The sequence below is a fragment of the Equus asinus genome, chromosome 13 (assembly GCF_041296235.1).
Source record: "Equus asinus isolate D_3611 breed Donkey chromosome 13, EquAss-T2T_v2, whole genome shotgun sequence".
Taxonomy (NCBI): domain Eukaryota; kingdom Metazoa; phylum Chordata; class Mammalia; order Perissodactyla; family Equidae; genus Equus; species Equus asinus.
In genome coordinates, this window is record NC_091802.1 from 26,358,373 (window position 1) to 26,370,583 (window position 12,211).

A 12,211-nucleotide genomic window follows, 5' to 3' on the forward strand; every position below is an offset into this window, starting at 1 on the left:
TATGGTGCCCTGGGATTCAAATTTCCTGTCCACCTCACTGAGAGCATCTCTCCAGTTCAGTGGAAACCAGGTCACACCATGAGTAAGGGTGCACTGTAGGTAACAGGCTAAAAATGTGCCTGTAATGCCCCCTTTCCCAGATCTCAATAGCTGTTTATAGCATCTTTTTTTTCCCTTTATGACAACTCAAATCCTTACCTGCTGGGCTGCAGGGCTTCTAATGAGTTTAAGAAGGTAAAAACTGACAAGATTTGATTCATCAAAGGAAGAGATGTATGAACCATGTTCGTAGCAGTCTTATTTTGAAAAATAAAAATACTAGGAACAACCCAAATACCTGACAGTGGTGGAGTCATGGCTACATTATGGGCCATCCTTATGATGCAGCTAAGAAGTCTTTTTAAGGAATACTTTAAACTTAATGGAAAACCACTTCCAATATGATGTTCAAACCTGGATACCAAACTACACATCAAAAGTGATGCCACCTCTGTAAGGTGCATTTCTGAGGGGACAGGCATGAAAGACTCATATGAGGAAACGAGAAAACCATGTGGGTTGGTGAGATGACAGGTGAATTTTAGGTTTGTCTTCAAACTTTTTAGTCTTCTAGAATCCAAATGGATTAGTATTTAATGGAATAGCCCCTTTTCTGAATATCATTGTACCAAAAAGAATCAGAAAATGCTGAAATTTCAAGAGAAGAAAATTAAAATTGCCACATGATCAGCCCACCATCCAGCAAGTTATTACCTTAACCAGCATGTGAGTCTATGGCGGTGTCATTCGTGGTTTCATCAAGCAAGCAAGCAATTCAACTGAGGGTTTCCAAAAAATAGAAATAATTTAAAAAGATGCAGACGATTTGATCCCTCTTGTTCCCTGGGCATTGCCCCAGACTGAGCCTGCTCCCGGCTGCCCCCTCACTGTGTAGGTCTCTCCAAGTCTGTGGGCAGTCTGAGAGGGGTTTTCCAGAGCCAGTTTTGCATTATATATTGACTTTGGTACCTTACCTTATGTAGTGGCCCGACGCTGCCATTCATTGAAAAAGTACCTATTTCAAACCTTGACAGCTGCTCTGGTGTCACCACAGAGCCAGGTTACCGATAGCTCTAATGAACATTTTTCTACTCTTTCCTGTTTCTGGGCAAACCCCTTAGCCATTCGTTCCTGGTTAACTCGGAAACACATCCAGAGGCTGCACACAGCTGCCATGGTCATCCAGCGTGCATGGCAGAGGTGGAGAGTGAGTATCTGACTTGAGAAGTGAGGGTGGACAACGGTATTTTGGTACCAGATAGAGCCAGTTGGCATGCTGGCCCTGCCACTGCAAAATGGGTGGCCTCGTGTTCCTCATGTATGAAATGGGCACAACCCCACCTACACTGCAGGGTGGTTGTGACACAGCAAGGAGTGGCATAAGCAACTCTGGGAATATACTAAAAACCATGGAATTGAATACTTTAGAAGGGCGGGCTTATGGTCTATCAGTTAGATCTCAATAAGGCTATTATTTTGTAAAGCAGCATTTGTAGGTAGGGTCTAAGCACTGTTGCCTTGGGTATAAAGTTCTGCCACACAGAGCCCATCTAGTTGAAGGCATCCAGTTGTTCACGGCCAGGTGCCCTTCAGTTCACCTTGTTAAGCTGATTTATTAAAGATAGTTTTGGTTTCCACTTCCATTGAGAGAGCTAATAAATTGAAAGCTATAAAGTGGTGTTCTCTTTTTAAGATCAGAATGGCCTGCCTTGCTTCTAAAGAACTGGATGGTGTGGAAGAAAAACACTTGTCTCAAGCTCCCCATTCCCCAAGCTCCTTCCCGCTGCCCCAGGCACAGACCAGGCTCCTGGGGGCAATAATCCGCCTCTGGCCCCTTGGACTGGTCCTGGCCAACGCAGCGGTGGGCGTACGCGGCTTTCAGAGGAAACTAGTGGTCTGGGCCTGCCTCCAGCTGCCCGTGGGCAGCCCCAGTACCTACACCATCCAGACAGCACAACAAGAACAAGCTGGCGTCATGTCCATCCGAGCACTGCCTCAGGTAAGCTGTGTGGCAGGATGGCACTCCTGACCGTGACAGCTCTGGGTCCTTCAGACCCCACTGTGGAAGGCAGAGGGAAAGCCCAGGAGAGTCTAGCAGGAGCAGGACTGAGGCTGGGACAAGAGCTGTCCTAACCCTGCTGGGGAAACCAGAAGCCTGTGCTCCCCAACTGGCTGTGGGTTTGGATAGTTTCCAGCAATACAACTAGGAATTTTCCAGAGCCCATTCCTATTCCCTTTTTAGAAATTGTCTCTAAGTGTTCTAGCATCTCCTCTGAATCTCCTTTTAACTAGCTCCACTTTCAAAAAGTTAGGGTTGTGATGACAGCTTATTCCCTCCAATGGCACTGGATTTAGCACTATGCTTTCCTCAAATCGTATGACTTGGTTTAACTCCTATTCCAGCTGAGGAAATGACAAGCAGGTGACGTCCAAGTGCCCTTTTTTTTCATTATGGGCAGCCAGGGAAAAATAGTCAGCCAGCACATAAAATGGGCTAATACTCAACCTATTACATGGGGTTACAGCAAGGATTAGTGACACTGACAAGGCAGAGGGAAGGAAACATTGAATTTTCATACCAGAGGAATTACTACAGGCCATAATCTGGATAAAATCTCCCATGATAACCAACACACACGGGCTAGCCAGAGTGTAAACAGAAGTGTAACTGTTTGATCTTCCAGCTTTAGGCAGTCATAAGAATGTGACAGGCGATACTCCTGGTAGGGGAGAGCGCCCTCCTAGTGTCTCCTCACTTGTCTCACAATGAATGGATTTGAAATTTTATATTTTAATACTGCTTTGGACTTGGCCACTATTTTTAGAATAAGGCAAAAAAAATCACTGGGGCCAGCCTGGTGGCATGGTAGTTAAAGTTCAGTGTGCTCCACTTCAGCAGACCCGGGTTCGTGGGTTTGGATCCTGGACGCAAACCTACACACCACTCATCAAGCCATGCTGTGGTGGTATCCCGCATATAAAATAGAATCTTCCTCAAGCAAAAAGAGGAAGATTAGCAACAGATGTTAGCTTAGGGACAGTCTTCCTCACAAGAAAAAAAAATTCATTGATTCACTCAGTCCTGCTCCTGCTGACTCACACCGGTATTTACTTGTGCACACCTCCCTGCATCTCTCTCCCTAGGGCTCGATAAGGTTTCACTGCAGAAAGTCTCCACTGCGCTATGCTGACATCTGCCCTGAACCTTCGCCCTACAGTGTTACTGGCTTTAATCAGATTCTGCTGGAAAGACACAGGCTGAGCCACCCGTGATCTCTTCCCACCTTCTGTCCTCACCTGGCTGGGTGATCCTTGGTGCCTTTGTTTCTCAAGGCCTTTTCCTGCCAGCTGCCTTGCCAAAGACATTTAATCAACACACAGCTGCCAAACGACTGCCACAGCACACGTGACTGTGCCTGCCAGCCAGGGCTGTGGCAGTGACTGTACCAGTGGGCCTGGGGCTCCAATCTACACCTCAGGCCGTGTCGGGGCTGGTAGTTACCAAACAGGATTAAGAATAAGAAATATCAGGGCCACAGAGAACTTCACCACATTTTACTACCTTCACAGATCCAACTCAGTGGTGGTGTCCATCACTATACTTCCCTGCCTCCCGCCCCCCACCCCCTATTCCCCACAAACAGAACAGGCAAAGTCAGCCAGAAATCAGCTCTGAAATTTTGGCTGGGAGAAATTTTGCATTTAGTTCCTTAAAAATGAACAAAACCTTACTACTAAATATGTTGCTGGTTTATTTAACATAATTTCAAGCAATTAGATTATAAACCAAGGATGACAAGCGATGCAATGTACCATAAAACTACATCTTGATTTTATTTAATAACACTGAGCAAGTTTTAACTCAAATGGGTTTGAAACTTGAAAAATGATATCATTCATGATGTCTATCAATAAAACATTTAAAAACAACCATCTTAAGTTTTCTCGAGTTTTCTCTCTATAAACAGTTTGCCACCTTGAGAGTACCCCCATCTGCCTGAAACCCAAGCCCACAGCGATGGAGGTGAAGAGCTGCATGACCTACCCTATGTCAGCTGGTCTGGAACTCACCACCCTTGCTTAGGGCCCCACACTTGCTGGTCTCCTGGGAGAAGGAGCAGACAGGTTCCAAGAGTCAAGCACATCCTTAAGCAGACAGCATAATCATCATCTTAAGAATCCTCGTTCTGGGACGGTTCCACAATCCTTAAACAGCAGTCAGCAAACTCCACAAACAGGGGCTCCTGCATGCAGGCTCTCATGAGCTTTGCCTTGTTGTCTCCCTGATCGAGGCTGACCATCAACTGTCTAAGGTGCGGGTTGAGCAGTAAGCTTCTTAGTGCTGCAGACTCTCCTTAAAAATCAACACGGAAAGAAACGCCATCTGGGTTCAAGTGTGAACATGGAGACAGATGAAAGCTCAATGCTTCAAATGTATTAACATCAGGGATGCTGCAACCTCTTAACCTTTAAACCCACAAATTAACCCAATGAACAAGGTAAGATTAGCCTATTAGATGATTTCCAAGTTAAATGCTATGACAGATTCCTGTTCTTGGTATCTTTGTAAATATCTGAACTTTATGCCATTTCAGCTAAGAAAAAACTATTTTACCAGCACACATACAGAGAACAACAGCATTAAGCCGCTGGCACGTTTCCTTCCTTTACAGACATGAAGGTTCTCAGTTGTGAGGACAGTTATATCAAATACTCTGAATGATGTTGAAGCAAGTGTGTGATCCAGTGTGAAGCAGAATCAGTAGCAGGAACTGACACTAACACCTGTATGGTGCTTTACAGTTTACAAACTTGTTTACACTTATCCCCGCTCAGCTCCAATCTCAGTCTAATCACTACCAGGGGACTGGAGGCAAAGCACCACCTGTCAGCCTGATTCTGAAAGGCGAGGAATGAAAGTGCCCACCTTAGGAAGTACACCGGCCCATTAATTATATAGTAACAGAACTGCTGTAAGGGTTGACAGAGCAGTCCCCCAATAATAATGCTGGGCATTATTAGCACCCACGTCCCTCTAAGAAATCAGATCCTGGGATTGCTCAGTTTGCGTGAATGGCTGGACCATAAATTGAGCACTGGGGACACGGGAATAAATGCAGGCCCCTACCCTACAGATTGATGTGAGAGAAACAAATTACCATAAAATGCAGTGAGTGGTATATTTATTATAAGGCACCACTGAAAAAGTGCCTAATTCTGAGAGAGACAAAAGGTCAAGAAAAGTTTAGCTGAGGAAAGGAAACTTGAACCAAGCCTTGAAGGAGGAGGAGAACTTCTGCCAACCCACAAAGCCAGGAGGATTCCAGGCCAAGAGGATGGCCCTGGTGGCTGGCTGGGAGGCATGGAAGCCCTGTGTGTTCACGGACCCAGGCGGCCGGAGGAAGGGCTCGGCACGTCACACTAAAGCATTTAATAACTTTAAAAAATCACATTCTATACAATAGATTAAATGTATCTCAATGGTTGACAAGTAAACAAAGCACAGACTTACCTAAATTCTTTAAAATCTGCAAAGAAACTCTGTCTTCTTCCTCATCACTATTGAGAAAGTCAGCTACGGAGTCGTCGTCATCATCTAAGGAAGACAGAACACAGCTGCTTACGACTGAAAAGAGAGCCTGGGCGCCAGACGTGAACTACTGCTCCAAGAGATGAAACTGTGTGCACGCGTGATAGGAACAGGTTTGCAAGTAGGGACAAAAGGAACCTCTTCTCTGGACTTTGTGCTATACCCACACTCCTTGTTTAGGAAAGGGAAGGAAAGTGAAATAAAGAACTGGCGACTTAACGAATGCATCCTAGTGGTCACATTCTTACTCTATGTGTTTCCCTGTGGTATTGGGCTTGGAGCCTGATTCTCCAATTCTTACCACCCCACCTCCCTTCACTCTGGCTCCAGCCCTGTCATGGGCCAAAAAAGTAGGTGCTCTGTGAAAACCTGCTAACACAAATCCCCCGTGCTTTCAGCCTAGGCACTGAAATTGCTGGCACTGCCTGAACCCAACAAGGAAGTTTCTCAAAGGGCAGAAGTGGGCCGTCCCCTTGCTGTGAATGTTCAGAGCCTAGCATGGTTCATGATGCCTAGGACGTATCAAAGAAAGGCTGGCTGGCTGGCTGGGACGACAGCTCACTCCTGCTGTAAGCTGTGAGGAACCCCCAGCAGCAGCAAGGTGAGCTAGGCCTAAGGCAGTCCCCTGCCTGGGCCTGGCTCAGGTGAACTGACAGCCCCAGCCAGATCCATAGAGAGAGACCCCAAGCCGTGACCAGCAGGGTCCACCCCTCACTCCCAAACCACGGCTATGGCCTTTCCCCCTTTTGCCTCCTGCTCCCATATTTCTTGTCCTGATCAATGCCTTCAGGTTGCTCTATAATATCACCAGTGACATGTGGCCTCACTCCCAGTGCTCTAAGCTAAGGAAGCTGCTGCTCCCTAATGAAGCCACCGTTCCTGACTCTGCCCCAGCCCAAGTCTCCTCCTCTTTCCTTTCAATTTATTCTGTTTGAAATCCTTTTCTAGGTTTGATTGAAGTCAACCAACTCACCTTTGTTTTCCACAGGCTTTAAAGTTTTTGCAGTAAGAGCTGATCTTATTTTTCTCTCAACAGGACGAGTTTCAGGGTTGCACTGCTCTGAAAGAGACACAAATCTCAGGCACACATCACTTCCATTTCAGTGGCAAGGGTGCACCTCACCCCAAGCCAGCATCTAGGTGGAAGGCATAGGTATGGAATAAGGGATGTGGGTGGGGGTAGAAATGGATGTAGAGGAAATGAGAGATCAAAGCAAGGGGCAGTATAAGGAAAACAACAAGCAATCCTGAGCCTGGCAGAAGGCCTTATGCACCCCTAGGCCTGTCCCCATCCTTCCTCACCCTGCCTAATTAAGTGGCACACTAACTTCAATTAGCATCACACTATTTTCTCAGCAATTTCAGATACTAAATTTGCACATACCATGTGTCCTTGGGAATACACAGATGAAAGTCATCAGGCCCACCTTAGAGGGGTTTAGTCTTGATGACAGCTAGAAATATGGATAAGATAAGGAGAGTCTAATCTATGTCACCTGAGAGGGCCGGGAGACAAGACCAAGAGGAGTCGTGGAGGTGTTGCCAGGTGGGAAGAGCATTCCTGGCAGAGGGAAAGGCTGGACCAGACCCTTGAAAGAATATGGTCAGGTGCAAGGAGATGGTGATGAGCAACTGTCCACTGACAGGTAGGGCAGGCCTGGCAGGTGGCTGGGGCACAAGAAGAGGATGCCAGAGCAAAAGAATGCCACACACCAGAGGCTTGCTTTTCTTCCCAAGACAAGTGTCTGTCAGCAAGGGCACTATTGTGTTCAGGGCAGAAAAGTCTTTAATGATGTAGGATGGCCTCAGAGACTGCAGGATGTTTATCTGGGCCAATACCAGTTACCAGTAGTAGTACCACCAACCCCTCCTCAGCTACCGTGATGACAAAAACATTGCCCTAGGGAGAGCAATATCTGGGTTAAGAATCACTGCCCTCCTTTTCTAGAGAGATGGCGTTTTCAACAAGTGAGTGAATTGCTCAAATTTGCATTTCAGAAAAATCTAAGCTGGGCCACACAGTGATAGAGCTTCTGATGGCCCTCGGGGATCTTAGAGGGACTCCAAAGGGCCACCGAACCAGGAAAGCGTTTGGACCCAGCTCCCCAACCCTATTTCCAAAAGCAATTATTTTTTTTTTTTAAGATTTTACTTTTTTCCTTTTTCTCCCCAAAGCCCCCCAGTACATAGTTGTATATTCTTTGTTGTGGGTCCTTCTAGTTGTGGTATGTGGGATGCTGCCTCAGCGTGGTTTGATGAGCAGTGCCATGTCCGCGCCCAGGATTCGGACCAACGAAACACCGGGCCGCCTGCAGCAGAGCGTGCGAACTTAACCACTGGGCCACGGGGCCAGCCCCTCCAAAAGCAATGCTACTTCTTTCCTAACTTGAGCTGAAAGGCTTCTTTTGAGAATGCTCCAAAGACATTAGGGGGGAAAAAAAGGGGGGGGGGGTGAAACACACTGCTGTAAACCACTTTACAGTGTTTTTTTTAATAAAGTGGTTACTTTCATAAAGAACTTTAATAAATGGTTACTTTCATAAAGAACTTTAATAAATGGTTACTTTCATAAAGAACTTTAACAGAAGAGCCAACCGAGCATGAGGTCGTGGGAAAGGGCCCCTGAGAACAGAGAGGAGAGGACTTAACATGTAGACGACAAGGTTAACAGAACAAGGGCATTGCTCCTGATTGTAAACAGATCTACATCGCTGTTTCTAAAAAGGCGTTATTTAAAAGAAAGAAACCGTTCTTGTTAACCTTAGCCAGAGCAGTGTCTGCCACACGGCGACGGGCTGCGTCAGAAGGCTACGGTGAAGAAACAGCGAGGGCAGACGTCCGCGAAAGCAGTCGAATATTTTTAAAGAAGAAAAAGAGAACAAGACGCAGAAGGAAAGGCGGAGCAGAAGAAAGGTTTCTGATCGTTCAAAATCCCGAGAGGCTTTCACAGGCAGAGGTCCCCCCGGGAGTCCCGACAGGACCGGGCGCGGCAAGGCCGGGAGCAGGCACGGCCAGAGGGGTTCCCGGCCCCGAGACGGTGGCGGGATATGGGGAGGGGGCCGGGGTCTGAGGCGGGGACGCCGGCCTTACCTTTGTGCTTCCGGAAGCAGGTCACGGAGCAGCTGTAACAAGAGGGCCCACACGCCGCGTCAGCCCCGAAGGCCGCGCGGACCACCCCGCGGCGCCGCAGCCCCCGCCCGGCCGGCCGACCCGCGCGCTCCCCCTCCCCACGGCCTCCCGCTCACTAGGGCACGCGGCAGGCGGGGCAGCGGTATTTGGGCTTCTCCAAGCAGATTACGCAGACGATGGTGCTACAGTTGAGCGACGCCATGATCCCCCGCCGACTGTCGCGCACCCAGGCGCCCCAACCTCTAGCCGCGGGTCCCAAGCGCACGCCTTTTTTTCCGTTTCCGTAACCAGGACCAATCAGCGCGCGGCACTTGCCGGCAGTCAAAAGCAATGGATTGATCCTGCTCACTGTTTCAGGCATGATAAGTAGAAAGTCGATACACTCGATGTGCATCCAATAGCTGTATCGTAGGTTTTCCCCGATTAGGTCACATCGTGGAAGAACTTGTTATGTAGCCCTGTCCGTGTCCCAACGCGGCTGTGCGACTTGGAGCAAGTCATCGTTACTCTCCAGTTCTGTTGCCCCGCATGTAAAAAGAATACATGGGACTCGGTGTCCTTTACCTTCTGGAATGGACTTTCTGAATCTTGCGTGGGCGTTGGGTTCTCCCGCACACCTCATTTGCTTACCTCTAGCAAATAAATCCAGACATTGGCCAAACCAGAATCGGTTAGATCACATGACACGCACGTGCCCTGCCCAGCCTAGGCCATTTTTCTCAGAGGAAAGAAAGATGAGGCTTGGCCACTGACAAATGTTTATTAAGCTCTTACTGTGAGCCCTGCATTACCAGACGCTGGGCCGGGGTCACCTGGGATTAGCAGGGACAGTCTCTGTCCTCAGGGAGCTTAAGGCTTAGAGTGAAGGCAGGAGGGAGAGGCGGGAGGGAAGAGACTCTGGTGCTAGCCTGCATTTGCATGACCCTCGAGTGAGCGCTGCCTTGAATTTTGCACCGTAGACTCCTCACTCACCTCACCCTAGTCACAGCCCTGGATGAAATAAATTGGCCAGGGAACAGACAAGTGACTTCTAGCCAAAGGTGGGGATCCCGACCTAATGAGTCCAGATAGGTGAACTGTGATGGGCCTTAAATACCACCTCAGGCTTTAAGAATAGACAAAATCGCATTTTATTGGGAGCCCTGCTCCTCCTTGAAGCCCTGAGCATTGCTCAGACTAACCATTCCCACCCCACATGCATGGTGCCCTCCTAGGGCCCTAAGTCGCCCTCCCACCAAATGCTTCCCCCTTTGTGTTGGCCCATCAGTCCTCAGGATCCCATTACTATAAGGGCCCCCCATGACTGTCACTGTCTGCGAGGATGAATCTACTACAACCAAGGCAGCTTTTCAAGTCTTAGCTCAAACCCCTCCCTGGCTGTGTGACTTGGAGAGATTGGTTACCCTCTCTGAGCTCCCTGATCTGTTAGAGTGGTCTACTTTCCTGCGCTGTTGTGAAGCAAAAGGGAGACCATGTGTAAAAAGGTTTGTAATCTGAAGCACTGCAAATGGTTATTTAGTGATACGTCGAGTCTGTCATTGTCCTGGAGCTCCAGTCCCAACCCCATGAGTGCAGGTCCTAGGCCCCAAGTCCCTGTGGCCAGGGTCCTGAGCTCAGGTTTCTCCAAAAGGGTTCTGCCGTCAGCCTCCGTGTGCCAGGCGGGAGGTGGGCATGAGCAACTATCCATCCCTCCTTTTGCTTTGCCGGACTGTACTGGGACGCTGTCCAGTCCTCAGTGCTGAAGCGGCCCCTCTGGCTGCCTACCTGCGTCGCCATGGAGCTACCCCTGCCTCCAGCCTCCACTCCAAGAGGCGTCCATACTGACCCAATAATCTGCAGTGTTCCTGTATCTCTCAACCGTCGTGACCATCGCCAATTCGAAAACCAGAAGCACCTCAGGAGGTCCATGCTTACCTGGGAAGGCCAGAGATGGTCGGTGACTTTCCAGGTCACTCTTGAACCCTATGTCCTATCTGGCACTGTCAAAAACTCACCCACTGTGGATCACCACTGCCCATTCCAGATTTTTCCTGTGAGTTATGCCTGGATGCTGAGGCCACGGAGAGTCTCCACAATTTTCAGGGGCTCCACCCCACCCCACCCACATCCAAACCACTCTGAATCCCCTACCTTCGGGTCCAGAGATGGCGATTCCAGCAAAAAGAGGCAATTCCTGGAAGTCCTCCCATGCACATTCCATGCAATAAAGATACCTCTTCCTCTACTCCAGGTGACCCCCCCACTTCCATGTACAGCCACACCCCTCCTGCTCCAACATCCAGGAAGGGAGGTGGTTCCGGTGATAGCGATGAGGTTGGGGAACCAAGAAGCCAAGGAAGCGCAGTAAAGCTCCTCTGGCCAGTGGCTAGTTCAGAGAAGAAAGTGAGTCCAGGCCCAGCAACTAGATGGCCACATTGATGCGGCCGCCCCTGGTAGCACCCTGGCTCTCCCTGGACTCTCACCGTGCCAGTTCTAGAGGCTGTCTAAAGCTGCCTCGTGCCTCCTTAGCATCAGCCTGAGGGGCAGTGCCGGAGCTGGAGGGAGGCGAGCTGTTAATTGAGGCAAAATGGTTTCCAGAGCTCTGACGCCTGGCAGGCGCTGTCCAGCGCATTCTAGGCGCGCCCAGCCCGGCGCCAATCTCTAAGCTTGGAGGCGCGCGGCGGGGGTTCCAGGCCCGGCGCCCGGCACCGCCAGAGGGCGCTCCAGAGCGAGATTTGCTTTGTTGTAGCGGACGCTGCGGCTGGATTAGAGCACAGCTCGCGCCAGACCTGGCGCGGGAGGCAAGGCTGTCTCACCACGCAGGGAAGAGTAAACCCGGGCGCTGGCCCTCACCGCGAATATTGACAAGCGGCAGGAAAGAGCGTCGAGGGTGCGGTGCCGAAGCAAGCGACCGGATGGGCAGGGGTGTCTCCTCCATGAAAGCAAGGCCCATGCAAACCGAGGGCTCCAAATGCAACTGGCTGTCCAGGGGCAGTTGCCCGGTGCCCATCGCCCTACACTTCCTGGGAGCCCCAGGAGGTGGAGATCCACTCACATTAGCCTGAAGAAAGTTTAGCCGTACTTCGGGAGCTTTGGGGTTACTAACCAGAGCGAGAGCCACTGTCCTGCACCTTCACCCATGCCACGATGGAGCCGTCAGGTCGAGCTAATCACCCCACGTGGCCTACATGTTGCCCTTATCAGAGGCCAGAGGTTGACAAGGTTGGGCTCTCTGTGCTGCCTTGCTAAATCTCATCTTCTTTCAGCAGCTCTAACACCTCTATCCCTCCCCACGGCATGCGGGACCCAGGACCAGCACCAGGAGAAGTAGGTGTCCACAATGGGGTCTTTAGGGGCCTATACCGTGTTCTCATCTGCTGGTTTCCATTTCCCCTCTGGTGTCTAAGAGAGAGTAGTTCAGATGTTCAAGAGAATGAGGTTGCTGGTTGGAGTCCTTTATTTGACTCTGATGTT

General features: G+C 49.6%; 2 protein-coding genes across 5 annotated transcripts in view; one reads left to right on the forward strand and one right to left on the reverse strand.

Annotated features, from left to right (window-relative positions):
- MYO19 (myosin XIX) overlaps window positions 1-3,969 on the forward strand; it is a 44,650-nt gene extending 40,681 nt beyond the window's left edge. For all 4 annotated transcript variants that reach the window (XR_011493717.1, XM_070482842.1, XM_014862280.3 and 1 more), the window contains 3 exons: window positions 1,161-1,246; window positions 1,733-2,038; window positions 3,184-3,969. Coding sequence is in view for 3 of the 4 variants with exons in the window: in XM_070482842.1 (XP_070338943.1) it covers window positions 1,161-1,246; window positions 1,733-2,038; window positions 3,184-3,312 (521 nt within the window). In the remaining variant the exon portion in view is untranslated. The remainder of the gene's footprint in view (window positions 1-1,160; window positions 1,247-1,732; window positions 2,039-3,183) is intronic.
- On the reverse strand, window positions 3,772-9,052 carry ZNHIT3 (zinc finger HIT-type containing 3). Its single transcript, XM_014862287.3, has 5 exons — window positions 8,875-9,052; window positions 8,720-8,751; window positions 6,603-6,689; window positions 5,552-5,635; window positions 3,772-4,393 (listed from the first exon to the last, which is right to left on the reverse strand). Exons 1-5 carry the CDS (start codon window positions 8,958-8,960, stop codon window positions 4,212-4,214), a joined length of 471 nt encoding a protein of 156 aa, XP_014717773.1. The 5' UTR covers window positions 8,961-9,052; the 3' UTR covers window positions 3,772-4,211.
- Window positions 9,053-12,211: the final 3,159 nt, after the last annotated feature.